The following is a 26,792-nucleotide window of genomic DNA, read 5'->3' on the forward strand; positions in this document are numbered from 1 at the left end:
GTTCTTCGTTTTATCAATTTGACAAACCTGTCTAAGGACATTTGATGATGCTGTTTTTTAATCCTATGCCTGTCAGTCTGTCTTTTATCGTGTTTTCCCTTTTAGTTGTTGTTTTAAACTTGTGCCTCGCGGTGCATTCTTAACGTATTCAGGGCGCTAATGACCATTGAAGTTGTGTGCCCTAAAACCACAAAAAAAAAAAAAAAAAAAAAAAGAAAACCACATAAATGGCTATTGGTAGAATGATAGAGGAGTACAGCCAAAACTTTGTTGACATATTATAGACCTAATTGGCATATCGACTGGTTTTCCGGTTCTGCTGGTGATTTATGCATCTGTGACCTCATTATTGCAGATAAAGCTACTGAGTAGTATCTTCTATTGCACTGCAATCGGGGAAGAGATGAGAAATTTCCACTTACTTTGCACATTCTGTCTGCCTTATCTCTATTAATTTTCAATCCTACACAACAGGGCATTTAATAAGAAAGCAGATAAAAATTAACTTGATGCCTTCCAAGGAGACGGTCTCTACTCCTAAGTCTCTACTCCTTCAAGTCTGACGATGTAAGTGTAGACCGGACGTGGTTTAAATTCAGAGAAATAGTATCAACATCAATTAAGAGGTATATACCAAATAAATTGAAAGGATACCAAATAATTTAAAAGGGTAGTGCACAAAACAGGTCAAAACACTGCTGCAGAAGTAATGAAAAAAAGCATGTCAAAGTTTAAAAGAATGCAAAATCTCCAAGATTAGCGATATTTTACTGAAGCTCGAAACTTAGGGTGGGTTTCAATGCAAGATGTGTTTAATAGTTCCCACAGTGAAACTTCGTTTTGAAATCTGGAAGAAAATCCAAAGAGGTTCAGGTTGCATGTATAGTACACCAGTGGCGAGACACAACCAATACCTTCACTGCGCGATAGTTGTGGTAATGTTACTGATGACAGTGCCACTAAAGCAGGGTTACTAAACACGGATTTCTGAAATTTCTTCACCAAAGACAACAAAGTGATTATTGCAGTATTCAAATCAAGAACAACTGCAACTGTGAGTATCTTAGAAGTAGCTATCCTCAGTGCAATAAAGCAGCTATGTTTCTTTCAGAGTATGCTGATACAATAGCTCCATTAGAAATCATATACAGCCGCTCATTTGATAAAGATCCGTACCTAGAGACTGGAAAGTTGCTCAGGTCACACCAATGCTCAGGAAAGAAAAGAGGAGTAATCTGCTAAATAACAGACTCATGTCACTAATGTTGATTTGCATTTGGTTTTTGGAAGATATATTGTGTTTGAATATTATGAATTATCTTAAAGATAATGATTTATTGATAAATAGCCAAGACAGATTCAGAAATATCGATCTTTCAAAACACAGCTAGCTCTTTATTCACACAAAGTAATAAGTGCTGTCGACAGGGGATCTCAAATTGATTCCATATTTGTAGATTTCCAGAAGACTTTTTCAAACAGTTCCTCACAAGTGACTTCTAATCATATTGTGTGCCTATGGAGTATTGTCTCAGTTGTGCAACTGGATGTGTGGTTTCCTGTCAGAAAGGTCACAGTTCATAGTAATTGATGGAAAATCATCAAGTAAAACAGAAGTGATATCTGACATTCCTCAAGGAAGTGTTATAGCCCACCTGCTGTTGCTGATCTACATTAACAATTTAAGAGAGAATGGGAGCAGCCCTCTTAGATTGTTTGCAGATGATGTTATCATTTACTGTCTTGTAAATCATTTACTGTCTTGTAAAGTGATCAGATGATCAAAATGAACTGCAAAATGATTTAGACTACATATCCATATGATGCAAAAAGTGGTAACTGACCTTAAATAATAAAAAATTGTGATGTCATCCGCATGAGTAGTAAAAGGCATCTACTAAATTCTGGTTACATGATAATTCATGCAGATCTAAAGGCTGTGAAGTCTACTGAATACTGGGGAATTACATTTACAAATAACTTAAATTGGAATGCTCACATAGATAATGTGGTGGGAAAGCAAACAAAACACTGTGATTTATTAGTAAAATACTTAGAAGATTAGGATTACTAAAGAGACTATCTACAACTACACTTGTCTGTCCTCTTCTGGAGTATTCTGCATGGTGTGGGATCCTTACCAGATTGGACTGACAGAGGACATCATTTAAAAGTTTAAAGATGGGCAGCTCATTTTGTATTATTGGGAAACAGGAAACAGCATGCCGCAGATATCGCATGTGAATTGGCGTGGCAGTCATTAAAACAAAAGCATTCTGCTGCAGCAAGCTCTTAAAATTTCAATCATCAACTTTCTCCTCCAAATGTGAAAATATTGTGTTAGAGCCCACCTACATAGGGAGAAATGATCATTGTAATAAAATAAGAGAAATCAGAGTTTTACAGAAATATTTAAGTGTTTGTTTTTCCTCAAATGCTGTAGGGGAATGGAATGGTAGATAAATAGGTTGAGGGTGGTTCTCTGAACCCTCTGCCAGCATTTAATTGTGAATTACAGACTAGTCATGCAGATATAGATAATGTAGATAAGCTTTCAATATTGTGCACTGATTCTCTAATTTTATACATTGCTCAAATACTTTCGTGGTGCTTTGGAGTGACCCCTTTAAAATAACACTTTACCAGTCTTCTTAATATGTATTTTGGTAACCAGGTTGATAAGAAGTTACAACAATACTCTCTTATTACTCCCCAGTGATTTTCTGTGTTTCTGAACACGCAGGTTGTGTATGCTGTTTGGAGTCTGGTGTATGCTGAATCAAATGTTTTTATTGTTGTGATCTTCCATCTGAAGACTGGTTTCATAGTGTTGCCCACACTAGTCTACCCTGTGTGACCCTCTTCACCTCTGCGTAACTACTGCAGCCTAGATTAACTTGAACTTGCTTACTGCAGTCAGTTTTTGGTCTCCTACAGTTGTTACACCTATCATATTCACAGATGACCACATACTCTGGAAATTGCATATTGTAATGTAGGATGGAATAATAACGTATGGAAAGTTTCGGTTGAAAATTACGAATTATTTAGGAATAAAGGAGACAACTCACCAAAAGGCAGAAGTGCTGTGTCATCAATAAGCACACAAACAAAAGGTACGTAGAATGATATTTTCACTCTGCAGCAGAGTGTGCGCTGATATGAAACTTCCTAGCATATTAAAACTGTGTGCTGGACCAAGACTTGAACTTGGAACCTTTGCCTTTCGTGGGCGAGTGCTCTACCATCTGAGCTACCCATGCACGACTCACGACCCGTCCTCACAGCTTTACTTCCGCCAGTACCTCGCCTTCTACCTTCCAAACTTGAAAGGTATGTTGTTTGGCGAGCTTCCAGAATGCACTTTCTTTTTGTTGCTGTAGGGAAAACATGCGCGCGCGCGCTCGCGCGCACACACACACACACACACACACACACACACACACACACACACACTCTCACTCACTCACATGCGCATGCATGTCTCCTTATGTTGTGATCAGTCGACTGCCAGCCCTTTACTGGCCCACGGTGAGTGTTCTGGAGTGAGGTGGGTCTGTAGAGTGGGGTAGGATGGGGTGGGTTGAATCGATGTGAGGGATGGAGAGAGATGGGATGCAGGGAGGGGTTTGGAGGGAAGCGTGTAGCACCTAGTGGCTCGTGGGAGAATGGGGAGCCATCTGTGGGCTAGCTAGGGGTGCTGGTAGAGGGGTCAGGTGACAGACAGCTGGGCATTCATAGACTAGGGCGTGATGTAAGATAACAGCACACACGTAGCTGATGGGAGGGGGAGGGGGGCGAAGAGAGAGAGAAAGAGAGAGAGAGAGAGAGAGAGAGAGAGAGTGTGTGTGTGTGTGTGTGTGTGTGTGTGGCAAGGGTAGGGGCTGGGAGTTAACTTGGATTTAGGCCAGGAAAGTTACAGGAGCAAAAGATGTGCTGGAAGTATGGCTACCAAAGTTGAGTATTCTTAAATAAGATCAGCTGGTGCCAATGCATTGGAAAGTAACTGGCACACCAAGTGCAATTGTGGCTCCTTTTTCTTTATGGATTTTAAATAGTCTGCAGAGCAAATTGAATTAGGAGGATCAGGCATTTGTGTGGGTCTAGGAAAGAAAATTGTAGAACCAGATAAAAAGCGCACAAGACAGGAGGGGTACTACTGCTCATCACTGCTGTATTGTGCTACTAGTACGTGTCAGTGTGATTGTACAGAGAGTGGTGTTGCCGTACGGGCGTCTTTGAATTGGCCACTGACTGATTAGTGCAGGCCGGCTGCTGGAGGCCGTCTCTGGGAGGCAAGTGTGCGGCGCAGTCCCTGCCGTGCCATCTGCTGGCGACTCGCACATATATAAGTGTGGAACAGTGCTGACTGCCTCTCTGTGTGATTCTAGTTTGTAATGTGCACATCAGTGTTCTGCGTCTTGAGGAGTCCTTAGAGGCATATTGTTCAGAGGTTATTATTAAAGCCATATTTGTGCGACTTGGATCACACTTCAGTATTACTTGGTTAGTACATCACCACAAATATATGGACCGGGAATGTACATGCTTTGACAGTTTGCTATGTCTCTCTCTTGTAGGACTGACACGGTAGCTGCCTTGCATTTCTTAATCACTCTGACCTTGTTGACCACAAACCGAATCTTGGCACAGTCATGATTTCCCTGAAGAGATTGCATGACAGCAGAGACTTGTAAAATTGTGTTACCCATTTCTCTGACCAATGAAGATTCATTCTATACCTTCAGATACAGTGTCATGTAGGAGTAGAACAGCAAGAAATATGTAGCGCCTCCAACAGTAATGACAGTTTGTCACCTCCCAACTCCCCCTGCGGGTTCGGGGATAAGAATAGGCCCGCGGTATTCCTGCCTGTCGTAAGAGGCGACTAAAAGGAGTCTCAAATGTTTCGGCCTTATGTGATGGTCCCCTCTCGGGTTTGACCTCCATCTTTCTAAATTATTCCGAAGAGCGAGCCAATTGGGGAAGGGCGCCTTACATGGTGCACTGTATCCGTCGTGCGTTGAGACCTTTAGCCGGCTTTTTCGTCGTTGCACTGGGGTCCCGCTCGTTTTCCATCTCTTGGGCGAGGATACGTCCCTGGGTGCGATTCCCACGCTGCAATCTGCAGTGTTTCTTTTAACTGCGACGACACCCTTGGACAGTTTTGCACCTAAGATCCAGCACGGTAGCCAGCCCGTTGTGGTGGGGCCGCCATGTACCCTCTTGGTTGTAGCCCCCTGACAACACAGGGATCGCTCTACTGATGCCTGCGCCGTTAACTCCCCACGTATGCCAAGGAGTAGATGCCCATCTCCTTGGGGCATCAGGACTCCCGGCAATGGACATCCTGCCAGGTGGCCCTTGCTGCGGCTGGGTGGCGCCCGTGGGGAGGGCCCTTGGTCAGAGTAGGTGGCATCAGGGCGGATGACCCGCAATGAAGCGTGGTACATCATCTCTCGCTGGCGGCCAGCCGCCAGCAGTCTCTAAGCGTTCTCGGGCTCAATTTAATGCTGAAAAGTACAATCCGAAAACGTTCCCCTCTCTGACCACGCCGTGGGAGGAACGTAAATCTCAGGATGGCAGTAGCACTTATTCGCCCCGATTCTTAGTTTGTACAAGAGCTGATGGGGAGTCTTTTCTCTCCACAAAGCCTCAGTTCTTCGTTAAGCATTTAGAGGACAAGTTTGGGGAGGTGGAGGGCTTGTCAAAAATGCGCTCTGGATCGGTCCTGATCCAAACGGCATCCTCTGCCCAGTCACGACGGTTACTTGCTTGTGACAAGTTGGGGGATGTTGCTGTTACGGTCACACCGCATAAGAGTTTAAATATGGTCCAGGGAGTTATTTACCATAAGGCCCTTCTTTTGCAGTCTGATGACGAGCTGCGCACCAACTTAGAGCGCAGAGGTGTACATTTCGTCCGGCGCGTTCATCGGGGTCCGAAGGAAAATCAGGTAGCTACCGGTGCCTTCATCTTGGCCTTCGAGGGTGATACGTTACCGGAAAAGGTCAAGGTGATGGTCTACCAATGTGACGTCAGGCCCTATATTCCTCCCCCGATGCGGTGCTTCAAGTGCTGGAAGTTCGGCCATATGTCTTCCCGCTGCACTTCCAGCCTCACATGTCGAGATTGCGGACGCCCGTCTCATCCCGATACTCCATGTGCCCCGCCTCCCATCTGTGTCAACTGCGGGGAGCACCATTCACCTTGCTCGCCAGACTGCAGAATCTTCCAGAAAGAACACAAAATCATGGAATATAAGACCCTGGACCGACTGACTTATACTGAGGCCAAAAGGAAATACGACCGATTACATCCCGTGAGAATGACATCATTCTACGCCACTGCTACAACACCTGTGCTCGCCCCATCAGTTTCACGACTTCCGGCCGGATCGCTGAGTGGTACAACTCCTCCTGCCCCCTTGCCAGTGGGGGGCTCTACCCACCGGGTTGCTCCTGTGCCACCTACCTCAGGGGCAACACCATCCCCCCCATCAGGGACGTCCGTCCCTGCTTCTAAGCCAGAGAAGTGTCCAACTTCTTCGGCTTCTCACGCTCGCAAGGGGTCCCTCGGGTCCCTCCCTTCCCAGGTTTCCACCAGTGGGAAGGCTGACGACCGACAGTGGCGTAAGTGCCCGCAATCAGCTGATCGACGGGCTTCACGATCCTCCTCAGTCCCGGAGACTGAATCGGTGAAGCCCTCCCAGCCAGTTAAACCCAAGGAGCAGCGTGAGAAATCAAAGAAGAAGAGCTCTAAACCCAAGGAACTCGCGGTGGCAGCCACCCCACCGCCACCTTCCAGATCTGCGTCTGAGGACGAGGTGGAGATCCTGGCGTCCGCTGAGGACCTCGATCTCGCCGGTCCCTCAGACGCCATGGATAGCGCTAGCACGGGTGCTCAATCGGAGGCAGCAGGTGACCCAGCGGCGTAATCTGCCTTCCCAGTCCCGTCACGCCTTTGTCCGCCATGGACACTACCATCCTCCAGTGGAACTGCAGCGGTTTCTTCCACCATTTAGCTGAGCTCCGCCGACTTATCAGCCTTTGCCCTTTCTTCTGCATTGCTCTCCAGGAAACTTGGTTTCCAGCGATGCGAACCCCCGCCCTCCGTGGCTATCGGGGTTATTATAAGAACCGAGCAGCTTATGAAAGGGTGTCTGGTGGCGTCTGCATATATGTCCTTCACACTCTGCACAGCGAGTCTGTCCCTCTCCAGACGCCTTTAGAGGCTGTCGCTGTACGCGTGTGGACGCCACAGGCTGTTACCGTCTGCAGTCTTTACATTCCACCGGATGGTGATGTCTCGCAGCATGTCCTGGCTGCACTGGTCGCCCAATTGCCGCCACCTTTCTTGCTATTGGGCGACTTCAACGCCCATAACCCTCTGTGGGGTGGGTCAGTGGCCACAGGTCGAGGCGCCATCGTTGAGCATTTATTGTCGCAGCTCGATCTCTTGCTGTTAAATGATGGTGCCTTCACACACTTCAGTGTGGCGCATGGCACCTATTCCGCCATTGACCTTTCCATCTGTAGCCATAGCCTCTTACCGTCTGTCCAATGGAGTGTGCATGACGACCTGTGTGGTAGTGACCACTTTCCGCTCTTTTTGTCACTACCACAGCGTCACTCTTCTGGGCGCCCTAGCAGATGGGCTATGAATAAGGCTGACTGGGATTTGTTCTCCTCCACTGCCGCTTTTGAGCCTCTCTCTACTGATGACATTGATGCGGTGGTTCAATCGGTCACCACCGGCATCGTTACTGCCGCCGAATCTGCCATTCCCCGTTCTTCTGGGTCCCCTCGGCGGAAGGCTGTGCCTTGGTGGTCGCCTGAGATCGCTGAAGCGATTAAAGATCGCCGGCGGGTGCTCCAGCGTCACATGCGACATCCCTCCTTAGCCCACCTTATCGCCTTCAAACGGCTGCGTGCGCGGGCCCGCCTCCTTATCCGCCAAGGCAAGGAGGAGTGCTGGGAGCAGTATGTGTCCACCATTGGCCTCCATGTCACTCCCTCGCAGGTCTGGGCCAAGATTCGACGCGTCTACGGCTATCGGACCCCTGCCAGCGTCCCTGCGCTCTCACTGAATGGAGCCGTTTGTACTGACTCCGACGTCATTGCAAATCGCTTAGCAGAGCATTTTGCTATGAGTTCCGCTTCTGCGAATTACCCCCAGGCCTTCCGCTCCATTAAAGAGCGGCTGGAACGTCGGAGCCTTTCGTTTCGCACCAACCACCTGGAATCTTACAATGCTCCATTCAGTGAGTGGGAATTTCGCAGTGCCCTAGCTGCTTGCCCTGATACCGCTCCTGGGCCAGATGGCATCCACTGTCAGATGCTGAAACACCTTTCAGTGGACTGCCAGCGGCGCCTTCTCGATCTTTACAACCGTCTTTGGGTCGAGGGGGAGTTTCCGTCGCAATGGCGGGAAGGCATTGTCATCCCCGTTTTGAAACCTGGAAAGACTCCTCTGGAGGTGGACAGCTACCGTCCCATTAGCCTCACCAACGTTCTTTGCAAGTTGCTTGAACGGTTGGTGAGCCGGCGCTTGCATTGGGTACTGGAGTCTCGGGGCCTTCTGGCTCCGTCTCAGGGTGGGTTCCGTAGAGGCCGCTCCGCCACCGACAATCTGGTGAGCCTGGAGTCGGCCATCCGTACTGCTTTTGCCCACCGTCAGCACCTGGTCACTGTCTTTTTCGACATGCGGAAGGCGTACAATACGACATGGCGTCATCACATTCTTTCTACGCTTCATGGATGGGGTCTTCGGGGTCCTCTGCCGATTTTTATCCGCAATTTTCTGTCGTGTCGTACCTTCCACGTGCAAGTCGCGGCCTCATATAGTTCCTCCCACATCCAGGAGAACGGTGTGCCACAGGGCTCTGTTTTAAGTGTCTGTCTGTTTTTAATAGCCATTAACGGGCTTGCTGCGGCCGTGGGAAATTCTGTCTCCGCTTCCCTGTATGCTGATGACTTCTGCCTTTACTACAGCTCTACTGGCATTGCAGCTGTTGAACGTCAGCTACAGGGCGCTATCCGTAAGGCGCAGTCTTGGGCTGTAGCGCATGGGTTTCAGTTTTCGGCAGGCAAGACCCGCGTTATGCATTTCTGCCGGCGCCGAACAGTCCATCCTGAGCCGCGGCTTTATCTTGCCGACGAACTCCTTGCTGTGGTGGAGACCCACAGGTTTTTGGGGGTGGTTTTCGATGCCCGGTTGACTTGGCTGCCTCATATCCGGCAGCTTAAACAGACGTGTTGGCGGCATCTAAACGCTCTGAGATGCTTGAGCCACACCCGCTGGGGCGCCGACCGCTCTACCCTGTTGCGGCTCTACCAGGCGTTAATCCAGTCCCGTCTGGATTATAGGAGCCTGGCTTATGGCTCAGCATCCCCATCTGCGTTACGGGTGCTGGACCCAATTCTCCACAGCGGGATACGCCTTGCCACTGGTGCTTTCCGCACCAGCCCTGTGGACAGCGTACTAGTGGAGGCAGGTGTACCTCCACTGCGGTTCCGACGCCAACGTTTGCTGGCCGCTTATGCTGCCCATGTTCTAAGCTCGCCCGGGCATCCAAACTATCGTCTCCTGTTCCCGCGGTCGGTCGTCCGTATGCCAGAACGTCGGCCCCAGTCTGGTTGTACAATAGCGGTCCGCGTCAAAGAGCTTCTCTCTGGGCTTCAGGTTTTCACTGTTCCACCTCCTTTCCGGGCTACTTTGCATACACCCCCATGGTGTGTTCGTCGCCCTTGCCTTCGGCTCGACTTGGCACAGGGCCCTAAGGACTCAGTCCCTCCAGAGGCCTTCCGCCGCCGCTTTTATTCCATCCTGGCCACGTATCAGGGCTCTGGTGTTGTTTACACTGACGGTTCGATGGTTGCTGGTCGTGTCGGATATGCGCTCACTCTAGGGGACCATTCCGAACAACGTTCCTTGCCGGATGGCTGCAGCGTTTACACTGCTGAACTGGTCGCCATCTTTCGTGCCCTTGAGTATATCCGCTCCTGCTCAGGTGAGTCCTTCGTCATCTGTAGCGATTCCCTGAGCGGTTTACGAGCTCTCGACCAGTGTTTCCCTCGTTCTCGTCTGGTGATGGCTATCCAGGAGTCTCTGCATACTCTCGCCCGTTGCGGCCGCTCTGTGGTCTTTGTGTGGACCCCCGGTCATGTCGGTATCCTGGGTAACGAACATGTTGACCGCCTGGCGAAAGAGGCCACCAGTAAGCCATCTCTGGACGTTGGCCTCCCAGAGACTGATTTGCGGGCAGTCTTCCGCCGCAAAATCTTGGCCCTATGGGACGATGAATGGCGCGAACTGACAATGCGCAATAAACTCCGTGCTGTCAAGGAGACGACGGCTGTGTGGCGGTCGTCCCTGCGAGCCACTCGCAGGGACTCAGTAGTTCTTTGCCGGCTCCGCATTGGCCACTCCCGGCTGACACACAGTTATTTACTGCGCCGGGAGGACCCTCCTCTATGTCGCTGTGGGGCGGCTTTGACGGTGGCCCACATTTTGCTGGCCTGCCCCCTTTTAGCTGTGGTCAGGCAGACATTTGCGCTGCCTGCTACGCTCCCTGCCCTTTTAACAGACGACTCCACTATGGCTGACTTAGTTTTACGTTTTATTCGGGCAGGGGGATTTTATCATTTAATCTGAGTGTTTCTGTTTTATTTTAATGTTTTGTGTTGATTCTGGCCTTTGGCCTATGTTTTTAAACTGATTTTTTAATGTGTTTCTAAGTGGATCGCTTTTCCTTTTTTATTTCTATGGTCGGCCAACCACCGTCAAACTCTGTGTGGTTTTAGTTCGTTTTGTCTTTTCTTTGTCTCAGTTTCTCTTGTTCTGTATTGTCTGTGGTCTCTTCTGTTCCTCGTTTTTATTCTCTGCGGGTGTTCTTTGTATTTGGAACAAGGGACCGATGACCGTAGCAGTCTGGTCCCTTTAATCCCCCAAACCAACCAATCACCTCGCAACACTACATGTGCCAATGTTTCAGTGCATTTTTGATGTTTGTTAACAGATTCATCAACACAACAAAAATTTACGATCTCAGTAGCATCTTATTTCTTAACTCGTAATTTACTATTCATCAGAATCTTCATCACTGCTCTTTGATTCGTCAGAGCTCCCTGCTGTACTTTTGTTTTATTTCATAGTCAGAATTAGTTGAAATACCATCTACATCCTCTCCTTTGGATTCAACTTCTTCAGTATTATCTTTCAAGTCAACATCTGCTAATCTGTGAGACCGAAATGATGAGCCATACTACTCTATTTCACTGTGCCTGTTTGTTTCATTTGTATAACATTTTATTCCATCATAGATGCTGCACTTACAGTTTCATATATGCATTGCAGCAGCAGACACAATAAAAGTTACAACATGTAGCAATCAGCAGTGCTTAGTTTGTTGAATGGGTAAAAAATATGCCATTGTCCCAGTTCCACATATCCCCAAAATTTGATTCTGCCAAATTCTGTACCCTCTGAAATCGAATGTTTAATCCAAAGATGAAAGTGAACAAGTTTGATGCAGTATTGCTAATATTGTTTATTACTCATCTTGCTGAATGAAGTGCATACCGTGTCCGTTCTGAAAGGTTTGCAGAAGTAATGGACACACCAGTTTCCTAAAAACTGACATTGAGATTGTGCTCTCCTTCCTCTTGTACATATTAGTAGAGCCTTTCGGATTATTCCACAATATGCCTCTTGGCAAGGTTATTCAGGCAAAGTTTATAGACCTTATATCGACAGTATTATGAAAAGGATAGATTGGCACTCACCATATAGTGTAGATGTTGAGTTGCAGGCAGGCAAAAAAAAAAAAAAAAATCCTATTAAACACATAAGCTTCTGGGGCAACACACCCCCTCCCCCCCCCCCCCCCCCCCCCCCCCCCCACACACACACACACACACACACGTGCGCGCAAATGCAGATCACACATACATGACCACTGTCTCTGGCTGCCAGGGCCAGACTGGGAGCAACTGCGAACTGCGCATCATGGGAGAAACAATGGTCGTGTGTGTGTGTGTGTGTGTGTGTGTGTGTGTGTGTGTGTGTGTTTTGTCCACTTTAGAAGAAGACTTTCTGATCGAAAGCTTACGTGTTTAGTAGTCTTTTTGTTGTGCTTGTCTGTGACGTAACATCTCCTGTATACAGTGAATAGCAATGTATCTTTTTTATAATATGGTCATTATTCCAGCCTAGATTTTCTGTTGTTTGTTTCCTTTTAAGACCTTATAAAGACAGTTACTGATGATTTATTTTTTCTTATTGGAGAAAAGTAAAATGACATGGGGGCCAGACGTAGATTGTAAATGAATAAGGAATAGAGCATTTTTATTCTCCCTGTATGCAGTGTGAATTAGGTCACCTCACACACTCTTCATTTCTGGCAGCACCTCCTCCTTGACACATGACTGTCCTCCACCACCCCACCATAGTCTTCAAGTTTTAACCTATCGCACTTCTGGATGGACAAATGGATGAAGGATGTAGTTTAAAACAGTATAACTAAACTTAAAAGTCAAACTGCCCATTTATAGAGACTGCTATCATTATTTAAACATACTAAACAAAATCAAAACAATCAAAAGAAAATTTTTTTCAAAAGAGCAGAAAATTGTAGTGAAATTCATGAAAGGATTGTTTTAAATTGTTATATCTTAAATCAATAAGTATGTCAGCATTTCCCAGGATTTTCTGGCTTAATTAAGACTAGGTCATGCCCCCACAGTGGTCAGACAGTGGACTTGCCTTCAAGAGGACAACGGACCCGAGTCCCATCGGGCCACCAAAATTTGGGTTTTCCTTGATTTCCCTAAATGATTTAAGACAAATGCTGGGATGGTTCCTTTGAAAAAGATGACATTCGGCTGAGGAAGCGAATTTCTATGGCAGGTCTGATGACACAGTGCTGGTGGAAGCACGAGTATTTCAGAGCACACCATTCATTGCACATTCTGCTGCAGACAACCCCTGTATGTTCCCATGTTGACAACACTATTGAATTACAATTTCTGTGGCTCAGGAGCATTGAGATTGGGCAGTGAATTAATAGAAATGTGTCATCTGGTTGAATCATTCGTGTTTCGCATTACACCTGCTTGATGGTTGTGTGCGCATTCAATGTCAACAGAGTGAATGGGTGCTTGAAAAGTGCACTTTGCTACAGACTTAGGCCAGTGGGATCAATATTATGCTATGGAGGACATTCACCTGGTCTTCTGTGGGTCCTGTGGTAGTAACTGAAGGCTCCATAACAGCTTTGTTCTGTGTGAACATTATTGTGCACTGTCCGCACCCTGTCCCTAATGAAGGTGACATGTTTCAACAATATGACTTTCAGTGTCACGAGGCCAGAATCAAATTCACCCCTTCTGAATCTGATGGAATACATCTGGGATGCTATCAGATACCAGTTCTGCACCCAGAAGCCACTGATCTCCAATTTATGGGAATTACATGACCTGTGCTTAGACATGCGGTGCTGCATAATACTGGGAACATACCTCACATAATGCTGGGAACATACCTGAAATTTGTTGGACTCGTCCCACACAAAATTGCTGCTGTATTGTGTTCCAACAGTGGACAAACACATTATCAAACAGGAGGTCATAGTGTTCTATCTCATCAGTTTATATATTCAATGCTTGAATGAAAGATGTGCTCTTTTCCTTTTTTCTGCCATTGCATGTATGTGTAAAGCAGGACGTTCTACCATTTGGGCTTGTTTATATGAAGGCTGTCAGTATTACCACCTGCACAGACACTAAATGCTCCTTTTGTGAAGACCTTTTATCTTGAGAACACTTTTAACTGTGTTTCACAAATGGCAGCACAGTTCCAAGAAAGCTTCTTAATTTAATGTAATAGTTAAAATAATACCTTCAGCAAAAGATGTGTGCGTTGGAGTGGGGAAAAAGATTGGAGATGTATGTAGTATAATTTTCGTAAATTGTTAATAAGGTTAACAGCTTGGCATGCTAAGATGAATTCGCACATTCTCTAAAAAGAGAGAAAAAGATTAATTTAACAGAATCAGTGAGGTATACAAATATAACAGGCTTGTAGAACCATTATTTTGTAGGTTAGATTAGATTAGATTCAGCTTTTGTTCCAATACCCAAAACATGAGATGATTCTCATGGGTGAGTAACATGCCAGAAAGTATAACACAAAAAATATAAAACATTTGAATACCCTGATCATTTGTCAGGAGATTGTCAAACTAGGTGAATACGATACAAACTGGAACAGCTAATATTTTCAGAACTGATACGCTGTCAGACTGAAACATTGTTATGCACTATTAATAAATTTATCAAACAAAAAGTACATAATCTTGACTGTTGTGACAAAGTGCTCTCAGAACTGAAATCTAACAGACATTCTTATTTAAGCTGGCCTAATAGCCTCTGTTAAGATATTCATCTATAGAGTAGGATGAGTTGCCTATCAAAAAGTCTTTCAAACTCTGTTTAAACCATGCTTTATCTGATACCAAGTTTTTAATGGTGTCTTTCTTCCACAGATAAATTGTGTTGTAATGCGAGGTTTTAATGAAGATGAAGTGTGCAGTTTTGTGGAGTTAACAAAAGAGAAAAATGTTGATGTAAGATTTATCGAGTACATGCCTTTCAGCGGCAACAAATGGAATGATGGGAAGATGGTCTCATTTAGTGAAATGCTCCAAATAATTAGAAAGCAGTGGCCTGATTTTGCACCTCTACCCAATGGGCCCAATGATACCTCAAAGGTACGTGCAGTATTACATATGAACATACATTGAAAATAATTTAATGTTTGTGACTTACTACCAATCACAAGAATACTTCACATCTGCTGGTGGTATGAGAGATGGACTGGTTTAGTTACATATTTCTCATCTCATTCAGTAAGTCTGTCCAGGCCTGGGTTTCTGTGCAGCTTTTCTGCAACTCTCCCCATTTCCTAAACCTTGACAATCCTTTTCTTTCTTCCGTTTTCCTTCCCCTTCATTGTTTCTGCCAGAAGAAGAAGCCACTGGCCCCGAAAGCTTGCACATTTTCGTAACTTTAAGAGGAGTTAGAAGGTGAAAAAATTATTTTTCACTTTTTCGGGTTTTTATCTGATTATAAAATTTGCAATTTTCTGAATAAAATGATATGTATATCACTTTTAAACTTGCGTGGGAAGTATTTTATTTTATTTTCTAAAATATAATCTACACCAGTTGAAAATGTTAAAATTTTTACATGCATTACTTCAAGACCTAATAAAATCGGTAATTTTTTATATACAGGGTAGTCTATTGATCGTGACCGGGCCAAATATCTCACGAAATAAGTGTCAAACGAAAAAACTACAAAGAACAAAATTTGTCTAGCTCGAAGGGGGAAACCAGTTGGCACTATGGTCGGCCTGCTATAAGGCGTTGCCATAGCTCAAACGGATATCAACTGTGTTTTTTTTAAAATAGGAACCCCCATTTTTTATTACATATTCGTGTAATACGTAAAGAAATATGAATGTTTTAGTTGGACCACTTTTTTTGCTTTGTGATAGATGGCGCTGTAATAGTCACAAACATATGTCTCATAATTTTAGACGAACAGTTGGTAACAGGTAGGTTTTTTAAATTAAAATACAGAACGTAGGTACATTTGAACATTTTATTTCGGTTGTTCCTATGTGATACATGTACCTTTGTGAACTTATCATTTCTGAGAATGCATGCTGTTACAGTGTGATTACCTGTAAATACCACATTAATGCAATAAATGCTCAAAATGATGTCCGTCAACCTCAATGCATTTGGCAATACATGTAACGACATTCCTCTCAACAGTGAGTAGTTCGCTTTCCGTAATGTTCGCACATGCATTGACAATGCGCTGACACATGTTGTCAGGCGTTGTCGGTGGATCACGATAGAAAATATCCTTCAACTTTCCCCACAGAAAGAAATCCGGGGACGTAAGATCCGGTGAACGTGCGGGCCATGGTATGGTGCTTTGATGACCAATCCACCTGTCATGAAATATGCTGTTCAATACTGCTTCAACCGCATGTGAACTATGTGCTGGACATCCATCATGTTGGAAGTACATCGCCATTCTGTCATGCAGTGAAACATCTTGTTGTAACATTGGTAGAACATTACGCAGGAAATCAGCATACATTGCACCATTTAGATTGCCATCGATAAAATGGGGGCCAATTATCCTTCCTCCCTTAATGCCACACCACACATTAACCCGCCAAGGTCGCTGCTGTTCCACTTGTCGCTGCCGTCGTAGATTTTCCGTTGCCCAATAGTGCATATTATGCCGGTTTACGTTACCGCTGTTGGTGAATGATGCTTCGTCGCTAAATAGAACGCATGCAAAAAATCTGTCATCGTCCCGTAATTTCTCTTGTGCCCAGTGGCAGAACTGTACATGACATTCAAAGTCATCGTCATGCAATTCCCGGTGCATAGAAATATGGTACGGGTGCAATCGATGTTGATGTAGCATTCTCAACACGACGTTTTTAAGATTCCCGATTCTCGCGCAATTTGTCTGCTACTGATGTGTGGATTAGCTGCCCCAGCAGCTAAAATACCTACTTGGGCATCATCATTTGTTGCAGGTCGTGGTTGACGTTTCACATGTGGCTGGACACTTCCTGTTCCTTAAATAATGTAACTATCTGGTGAATGATCCGGATACTTAGATGATGTCGTCCAGGATACCGAGCAGCATACATAGCACACGCCCCTTGGGCATTTTGATCACAATAGCCATACATCAACACGATATCGACCTTTTCTGCAATTGGTAAACGGTCCATTTTAACACGGGTAATGTATCACGAAGCAAATACCGTCTGCACTGGCAGAATGTTATGTGATACCACATACTTATATATTTGTGACTATTACAGCCCCATCTATCACAAAGCGAAAAAAGTGGTCCAGCTAAAACATTCATATTTCTTTACTACACGAATATGTAATAAAAAATGCAGTTGTTATGAGTTTGACCTATGGCAGCGCCATCCAGCAGGCCAACCATAGCGCCATCTGGTTTCTCCCTTCAAGCTAGATGAATTTCGTTCTTTGTAGTTTTTTCATTTGATGCTTATTTAGTGAGATATTTGGCCGGTCACTGTCAATGGACCACCCTGTAGAAGGCTGTGGATTGCTATGTTATAAAGGTTAAATTATGTGTTTGTATTGGTAGCACTGTCAAAAATAGTATCGTATCTTTTCATAGTATAAACATGCTTTGTATATCGAAGTGCTAATGTTTTTCCGAGGAAAAGTGACGAATAGACTGGTAAATCTCTCAAAAAGTATGACTCCAAAATGAAGTGTTTTTAAGAAATGTGGGTTTCATGGTAATAGATTTTTGAATAAAGAGAAACATTGTGTTCAGCATATGGTGTGTGAAGTTACAGACAATGAAATACTGGCAATCTCATCAGTATCTAGAGAAACACCTATTAGTGCTTCGAAGATTAAAATAAAACATAGTGATAACACAGTTTTCTCAAAACAAAAGTCATGTAAACGGTAGGTTAGGTTATATTCTGATAGATTTACACATCCTAACAGGGGTGTTATGTGAATGCGTGTGCTGTATGTACGTGGAGGGCCAGTTAGTTTACATGAAGACATTGAAGTATCAAATGGACTAGCCAGAAAACTTATCATTAATTGTGCCAGTTGTCAATATATTCATTCATTTTGGAATTCTGATAAGTGTAAAGATAATTATTTTGAAGTAAATGTTAGGTGGTTTTATGGATTGAGAGCTATTGGCAAAGGACACACTGCAGCAGAAACAATGTGTGTCGTGATGTATATGCCACGCCCACTTTATAAAATCGACAAGTATGCGGGATTTATTGGAGCTGCTGTGGAATCTGCTGCATGTGAGTCAATGAAGGGTGCTGCAAATGAAGCTGCTGAAATAAACGATGATATGATTGACATATCAGTAGCTTTTGGGGCACTTGGTAGAAGTGCAGCTACAGTTCTAAGAATTCTGTTGCTACAGTGACCAGTGTGGGTACTGGAAAGCTAATAGATTTCCAGATTTTAACCAAACATTGTCATAAGCATAAATCAGGGAATGAAGAAGGGCATATCTGTGACAGAAATTATGAAGGACAACTGATGGTACGGAGGCCTGTGCAGCTGTTGAAATTTATAATTGATCTGTAAACTAAAGGGGAGTGTGTTACACTAAGTTCTTAGGTTATGCAGACTCAAATGCATATAACAGTGTAGTAGCCACTCAGCCTTATGGTGTGAAGATTATCACAAAACTGGAATGTGTTGGTCATGTCCAGAAGAGGATGGGTACCAGATTGAGGAAGTTGAAACAAAGTTTGAGAGACAAGAAACTTTCAGGTGGTAAGACCATAAGAAGCAGGCTGACAGGCAAAATGATTGATGAACTACAACAGTATTATGAGATTGCCATTAGAAATAATACTGAGGATTTGTTGAAAATGAAGCAGGCAGTATGGGCTACCTTCTTCCAGAGACTGTCAGCTGATGAAAAACCAGTACACCATCTTTGCCCTCCTGGACCTGGTTCATGGTGCAATTACCGCAATGCCCAGTACTCAAACAGGTCATACAGCCATAAACATTCCATCCCAGCAGCAGTTGTGGATATCATAAAACCTGTTTACAGAGACTTGGCAAATCTGAATTATTGAAGAAGTGTCTGCATTGTCAGACTCAAAATCCCAATGAGTCGTTCAATAATCTTATAGTGTCGGTGTCATCGTAACTGCCGTCTGCGTCACGTCTGCTGTGCAACGAGCTACGCTAATTTAAGTATTAACTCTATTTTTCTTACTTGTCACCTCTTCTTCCGTGTGTTTTTGCTTTTAGGAAGCTTTAATTGTCGAGTGCTAGTAATAGTGTTCCATAGATTTCGTGTTTGTTTTGAATACAGTCAGAGAGAGTCCATTTAGTCAGCCATAGTGCCAATAGTGCTAGTGTTTGTTTTCAATACAGTCCAGAGACAGGTAGTGCTATTTTCATTGTTTTCTACAAGAAGTGTCTAGTAACCACAGTTTAGTAAACTATCAGCCGCCTTTAGTGAATTAGCAGTCTAGTTATAAGTTGATTAACTCTCTACAGTAAATTGATTTCTTAGGATGGATAGGATGTGTGACTGCTGTGTACGGACACAGGAGGAGGTGGCCACTGTTCACGAACAGCTGAACGTGTTGATGGCCGCGGTTAGCCGTCTTCAGGCTGCTGCCTCGGAGTGTAGCGGCAGTGGGGAGTCTGGTGCGTTGCATGGTACACCCCAGGTGTTACATGCTTCACCCACTGTCCCTGCTGTCGAGACATCTTTGCGGGTACCGGGCGCGGTTGGGCCACCCTCTCCCCAAGGGGAGTGGCGAGTTCAGCGGCGTTCGCGGCGCATGAGGCGGAGGGTCAATGTGGAGGCTGGCCGTGTGGCATCGCCCGCTCTGCCTGTGAGTGGACATGTGGCCGCTCTTTCAGCAAGGTCCGAGCAGGCACATGGTGGGAGGGGTTTATTAGTTATTGGGAGCTCCAAATTTAGGCGGGTGACGGAGCCCCTTAGGGAAATAGCAGAAAGGTCGGGGAAGAAGGCCAGTGTTCACTCTGTCTGCTTGCCGGGGGGTCTCATCCGAGATGTGGAGGAGGCCGTGCCGGCGGCGATAGAGAGCACTGGGTGCACCCGACTGCAAATTGTTGTTCATGTCGGCACCAATGACTCCTGCCATCTGGGTTCAGAGGTCATCCTCAGTTCGTACAGGCGGTTAGCGGAGTTGGTGAAGGCAGAAAGCTTCGCGGGGTGGAATCTGAGCTAACTATTTGTAGTATCGTTCCCAGAACCGATCGCGGTCCTCTGGTTTGGAGCCGAGTGGAAGGCTTAAACCAGAGGTTCAGACGATTCTGCGGAGATCTGAGGTGCAAATTTCTCGACCTCCGCTATTGGGTGGAGAAATGTAGGGTCCCCCTGAATCGGTCAGGCGTTCAATGAATTCAAAAGTAAAGTTCTATGTACTGACTTGGCAGAAAATCCTAAGAAATTTTGCTCTTATGTCAAAGCGGTAGGTGGATCAAAACAAAATGTCCAGACACTCTGTGACCAAAAAGGTACTGAAACAGAGGATGACGGACTAAAGGCCGAAATACTAAATTCTTGCAGGACGCGGCTACAAGGGTAGCGGAGTACGTGTGGAGTGCACATGTGGGTTTTTTAGGTTAGAGAATTCCCTCCCTAGGCCCGACAAGATGCCTCCTGAGATGCGGCAAGGTAGGAGTAGGCAAAATGCAACAGGGAATAACAATATTAATGTGCTAATAGTAAACTGCAGGAGCGTCTATAGAAAGGTCCCAGAACTGCTCTCATTAATAAACGGTCACAATGCTCACATAGTACTAGGGACAGAAAGTTGGCTGAAACCAGATGTAAACAGTAATGAAATTCTAAACTCAGATTGGAATGTATACCGCAGAGACAGGCTAGACAGTGAAGGGGGAGGCATGTTTATAACGATAAGAAGTGCAATAGTACCGAAGGAAATTGACGGAGATTCGAAATGTGAAATAATTTGGGTGAAGGTCACGGTTAAAGCAGGCTCAGACATGGTAATTGGATGTCTCTATAGGCCCCCTGGCTCAGCAGCTGTTGTGGCTGAGCACCTGAAGGATAATTTGGAAAATATTTCGAGTAGATTTCCCCACCATGTTATAGTTCTGGGTGGAGATTTTAATTTGCCGGATATAGACTGGGAGACTCAAACTTTCATAACGGGTGGCAGGGACAAAGAATCCAGTGAAATTTTTTAAGAGCTTTATCTGAAAACTACCTTGAGCAGTTAAACAGAGAACCGACTTGTGGCGATAACATATTAGACCTTCTGGTGACAAACAGAGCCAAACTATTTGAAACAGTTAACACAGAACAGGGAATCAGCGATCATAAAGCAGTTACTGCATAGATGATTTCAGCCGTAAATAGAAATATTAAAAAAGGTAGGAAGATTTTTCTGGTTAGCAAAAGTGACAAAAATCAGATTTCAGAGTACCTGACGGCTCAACACAAAAGTTTTGTTTTAAGTACAGATAGTGTTGAGGATCAGTGGACAAAGTTCAAAACCATCGTACAATATGCGTTAGATGAGTATGTGCCAAGCAAGATCGTAAGAGATGGAAAAGAGCCAGCGTGGTACAACAACCGAGTTAGAAAACTGCTGCGGAAGCAAAGGGAACTTCACAGCAAACATAAACATAGCCAACACCTTGCAGACAAACAAAAATTACGCAAAGCGAAATGTAATGTGAGGAGGGCCATGCGAGAGGCGTTCAATGAATTCAAAAGTAAAGTTCTATGTACTGACTTGGCAGAAAATCCTAAGAAATTTTGCTCTTATGTCAAAGCGGTAGGTGGATCAAAACAAAATGTCCAGACACTCTGTGACCAAAAAGGTACTGAAACAGAGGATGACGGACTAAAGGCCGAAATACTAAATTCTTTTTCCAAAGCTGTTTCATAGAGGAAGACTGCACTGTAGTTCCTTCACTAGACTTTCGCACAGATGACAAAATGGTAGATATCGGAATAGACGACAGAGGGATAGAGAAACAATTAAAATCGCTCAAAAGAGAAAAGGCCGCTGGACCTGATGGGATACCAGTTCAATTTTACACAGAGTACGCGAAGGAACTTGCCCCCCTTCTTGCAGCAGTGTACCGTAGGTCTCTACAAGAGCATAGCGTTCCAAAGGATTGGAAAAGGGCACAGGTCATCCCCGTTTTCAAGAAGGGATGTCGAACAGATGTGCAGAACTATAGACCTATATCTCTAACATCAATCAGTTGTAGAATTTTGGAACATGTATTACGTTCAAGTATTATGACTTTTCTGGAAACTAGAAATCTACTCTGTAGGAATCAGCATGGGTTTCGAAAAAGACGATCGTGTGAAACCCAGCTCGCGCTATTCGTCCACGAGACTCAGAGGGCCATAGACACGGGTTCCCAGGTAGATGCCGTGTTTCTTGACTTCTGCAAGGCGTTCGATACAGTTCCCCGCAATCGTTTAATGAACAAAGTAAGAGCATATGGACTATCAGACCAATTATGTGATTGGATTGAAGAGTTGCTAGATAACAGAATGCAGCATGTCATTCTCAATGGAGAGAAGTCTTCCGAAGTAAGAGTGATTTAAGGTGTGCTGCAGGGGAGTGTCATAGGACCGTTGCTATTCACAATATACATAAATGACCTTGTGAATGGCATCGGAAGTTCACTGAGGCTTTTTGCAGATGATGCTGTGGTATATTGAGAGGTTCTTACAATGGAAAATTGTACTGAAATGCAGGATGATCTGCAGCGAATTGATGCATGGTGCAGGGAATGGCAATTGAATCTCAATGTAGACAAGTGTAATGTGCTGCGAATACATAGAAAGAAAGATCCCATATCATTTAGCTGCAATATAGCAGGTCAGCAATTGGAAGCAGTTAATTCCATACATTATCTGAGAGTATGCATTAGGAGTGATTTACAATGGAATGTTCATATAAAGTTGATCGTCAGTAAATCAGGTGCCAGACTGAGATTCATTCGAAGAATCCTAAGGAAATGCAATCCGAAAACAAAGGAATTAGGTTACAGTACACTTGTTCACCCACTGCTTGAATACTGCTCAGCAGTGTGGGATCCGTACCAGATAGGGTTGATAGAAGAGATAGAGAAGATCCAGCGGAGAGCAGCACGCTTCGTTATAGGATCATTTAGTAATCGCGAAAGTGTTATGGAGATGTTAGATAAACTTCAGTGGAAGACTCTGCAGGAGAGACGCTCAGTAGCTCGGTACAGGCTTTTGTTGAAGTTTCAAGAACATACCTTCACCGAAGAGTCAAGCAGTATATTGCTCCCTCCTACATATATCTCGCGAAGAGACCATGAGGATAAAATCAGAGAGATTAGAACCCGCACAGAGGCATACCGACAATCCTTCTTTCCACGAACAACACGAGACTGGAATAGAAGGGAGAACCAATAGAGGTACTCAAGGTACCCTCCGCCACACACTGTCAGGTGGCTTGAAGAGTATGGATGTAGATGTAGACCAAAAATGTTTTTCTTGGCATGAAGACACTAAAGTGGGGGTCAGTCATGCTGTTATTGCTTTTAATGATGGCAACATTGGTAGCGTGAAAGTGCTACGACATATGGGAATTAATCCTGGAGCAAACTGCATCAGAGAATTTGAATGGATGGACAAGGTTTGCACTGGTAAAGCAGAGTATGCAGCACAGTTGGCCACTACGGAGTCCAGAAAGAAGAAAACAAGAAAAAACTTAAAAAAGATCAAGAGGATGATATACAGTATGGTGCAGGGTGCTTCTGAGTGACTAAAAATAAAATGTTAAGCATATATTGAGTTACAGTCTATTAAAACTTTAAAAACTCTTCCTGAAAATTTACATTTTCTCTTGCATTTTTCCCTAAATCTCAGAAACTACTTCGAGTAGCGAATTCAAATTTTCAGGGAGTAATAACATACGTATCCTGAGTCTTCTGAACTAAAAGAAGAACATAATGTTATGTATAAATAAAATTATTTAGAATAACATACAAAAAAGAACACAAAATGTTAACTGTGTAATTAAAAAATTATATTTCCAAAAGCAGTGGCTGAAATGCAATTATTGTAAGACTCAGAACATATAGTTTAATGTCCTGTAAAAGTTTCTTGTCAATGGCTACAGTTGTTCCTGAAATACGGGGAAGCTAAGACACTAAATTTAACATTGTCAGGATAGGGCGTTCAAACTCCCCTTAATGCACATTTTCTCCTTCCTCCACTTGGTGAGCAACACATTTATAGTATTTTCACAACAGCAGTAGCTATTTTCTTACAATTTCTTTTTGCAGGCATACCATGTCCCGGGCTTCAAAGGACGTGTAGGATTTATTACCTCAATGAGTGAACACTTCTGTGGCACGTGCAACCGTTTACGGATAACAGCTGATGGCAATTTGAAGGTGTGTCTCTTTGGGAATTCAGAGATATCTCTCAGGTGAGTGATGAAACATAGAATAATCGTGTCAAAGTGAAAATTCATGCGAGGAAACCATAAAATTACTAGAAGACTGACAGACTGATCAGTATTTTACCTTCAGGAGGTGAAATTCCAAAACTTCTTATAGACACATTCGTTCCTCTTGTCCTCACATTAGTCGTGGAGTCCGAGTGACCTTTCAGATCTACAGAAACTTATCCCTCTTTCCTCTCTCACGAAGGAACTGATAGTTACAAATGCTGAGTATAGAATAATACTTTCAAACTGTTTGGCATGCACATTAGGTATGTGGTTGGTATATGGAAGAGATAAACTGCAGTTAAATCCAGCAGGTATGAAATGAGTAATCTTTTCTTGAAGTTTTCAGCTTGCACCCTCCCCCCTCCCAGACATACAAACCAGATACCTCTAGCTAAATAATTTGTGAGTATATATAATTTGCCTCTGTCAACATCATGTTACACTAACCTATTTGTGAGAGTAAATTAAAGGAAAGTAATCAGGACTGGAAATTATGTAAAGACATTTTTAGCTATGTCTCTAGGTTGTAATAAAGTTAACACAGTATTTCTGTCCATGTGATGGTAACTATGATTCGCCAGCCACAGTTGCCGAGCGGTTCTAGGTGCTTCAGTCCAGAACCGCGCGACTGCTATGTTCGCAGGTTTGAATCCTACCTCGGCTCAGATGTTAAGTCCCATAGTGCTCAGAGCCATTTGAACTGTGATTCATGATTATCAGAGTCTATATGCTCCAAATAAAAATTGGAACTTCATGTGTATAAATGTACAAATTATTAGACAATGGGACCAACAATTGACACTTTTAAATTGATGACTAGTCTAAGAGATTAATAATAGGAAAAAACTGCAAGATACTTGGCGATAAGTTTGTTTCAGGACAAGGTAAGGGGGGTGGGGGGTGGGAAGAATCAGCTCTCTCTTTGTGAGCATACCAGAAATCCTTTATCAACCCAAGGTAAAATAAGATATAAAAATACATGGTCAAACAATTAATTTAAGCATCTTAAAAACCAAATGACTAATAAAATTGAAAGCTAATAAAAGTAAGTTCGTAGTGAGTAGGGTGAAACACAGGGCTGCAACATATTGCCATTGTTGTTTGACTTGTCTATCAAAGAAAAAAGAAATGGATCAAAACAAAATAAAAGTGAGAATGGAAATGTATCAGAAGCAGATAGGAATAAGCAAGGAACATATTCTTTTTTTTTTTTTTAAAAAAAAAAAAAAAAAAAAAAAAAAGAAAGAAACACCCTGTAGTTTTGATGTATAGGTCTACTGACATGCAATTGAGGCAGATGTTCCTACAATTTTATGTTCAAAGCACAGCAATCTGTGAAAGCAAAATATTTATGACATTGAAAAAAGAAAATCAGTGAGTGAAAAGTGTGTGTGGGTGAATTGTGGTGAAAGACTGGATATTGGAACTTCTGTTAGGCTGCCCAGTATTAGTTAACTTGGTAGTAAAGGAGCAAGTTTGCAAGGGCAGATAACTGTTTGACTACGTAAAATAGAGTGGGAGTATGGAAAAGCTAGTCCAAGATAGGATGAAAAAGATAACAGCAACTTAAAAAATGAATTAATAAGTTACCATGAACCCCATTCCAATCTAGTGAATGCAGTGGTTGACAATATCTTGTGACATTCACCTATAAGGCTCAAACAATAATCGCTAAAAAAAAATACAAAATGTTGACAAGACTGTATCTAAGCTGTCACTCTCTTTTGAAACAAGGGTGTCTAAACCAACAAACACGTAGGAAAGCAGGGACAACTCACACACTAGAGAAGGATGGGCAGTATCATTGAAAGAGTGAGCATAAACCGTGTGGACAAGTAATGATAGTAAAAAAAAAGAGGAAAAATGTTGATCTGGAAACAAGGAAATAAAAATTTTCCACGTGAAGAGACAATATGGTACTGTGCTGATGAGTGTGTACAAGTGGTGATATACAATATACATTGATAAAGGAACTCTGCATTGGGCCCAGAAGACCATGCAATGCTGATCGAGAGATATCCTCTACTATATATCTATCGAGAGTTAGGTGGTCAGTACACAACTCTCCAGGCTGTTATCAACTTCCAGAAGTTGAAGACACTACTTCTCACTTGAGTAGCTCCTCAGCTGGAACTACAAGCAGTGTGTACCCTATTCCAGTCTGTCCACCGAGCAGAATTTCCCGGCTCTACAAGGAATTGAACCTGATCCCTTTCTATGGCACGCCTGTGGCATACTGACTGCATAGCTGTGGCAAGAGTCATAATATACACTTGTGAACAATTGAGTTATAACTATTCTGTTTATTGGGGAGAGAGTATGTATATTGCCACTGTGAATGAAACAGTTTAGTGTATCGTAAATGGAATGTATTCAGACCTCGTACTTGTTGTGTGAGAGCGCAGTGTCTTAGACACTTGTAGTGTTTGTCTTAGCATGTACTAACCGGTGAGCCTTACTTTCTAGTATTTTTAATAATGTATCATTACTCGTGCCTCTGGCACTTTTGTGTTGCAATAGCAATAGCTTGCAATAGCAAACATTGAGTCAACCATGGTTTTTGGATTAGAAGTAGAGGTCAGCTGGGTTGAAATTGGGAATAGAGTGATGGGAAGTGGACAATAAGCAGTTATATCGAAGGGTACATTATTTGATATATTAAGGTTAATTACAAAATGTGAATTGGAGAATTTTTCACG

The 26,792-nt window shown here is 43.7% G+C and overlaps 1 protein-coding gene across 1 annotated transcript in view; it reads left to right on the forward strand.

Annotated features, from left to right (window-relative positions):
• The window catches only part of LOC124551091 (molybdenum cofactor biosynthesis protein 1-like), an 88,953-nt gene that overhangs the window by 42,363 nt on the left and 19,798 nt on the right, over positions 1-26,792 (forward strand). Inside the window, exons 5-6 of the mRNA XM_047126022.1 lie at positions 14,546-14,770; positions 23,924-24,069. Of these exons, the coding sequence (XP_046981978.1) occupies positions 14,546-14,770; positions 23,924-24,069 (371 nt within the window). The remainder of the gene's footprint in view (positions 1-14,545; positions 14,771-23,923; positions 24,070-26,792) is intronic.

The sequence above is a fragment of the Schistocerca americana genome, chromosome 9 (genome assembly GCF_021461395.2).
Source record: "Schistocerca americana isolate TAMUIC-IGC-003095 chromosome 9, iqSchAmer2.1, whole genome shotgun sequence".
Taxonomy (NCBI): Eukaryota; Metazoa; Arthropoda; class Insecta; order Orthoptera; family Acrididae; genus Schistocerca; species Schistocerca americana.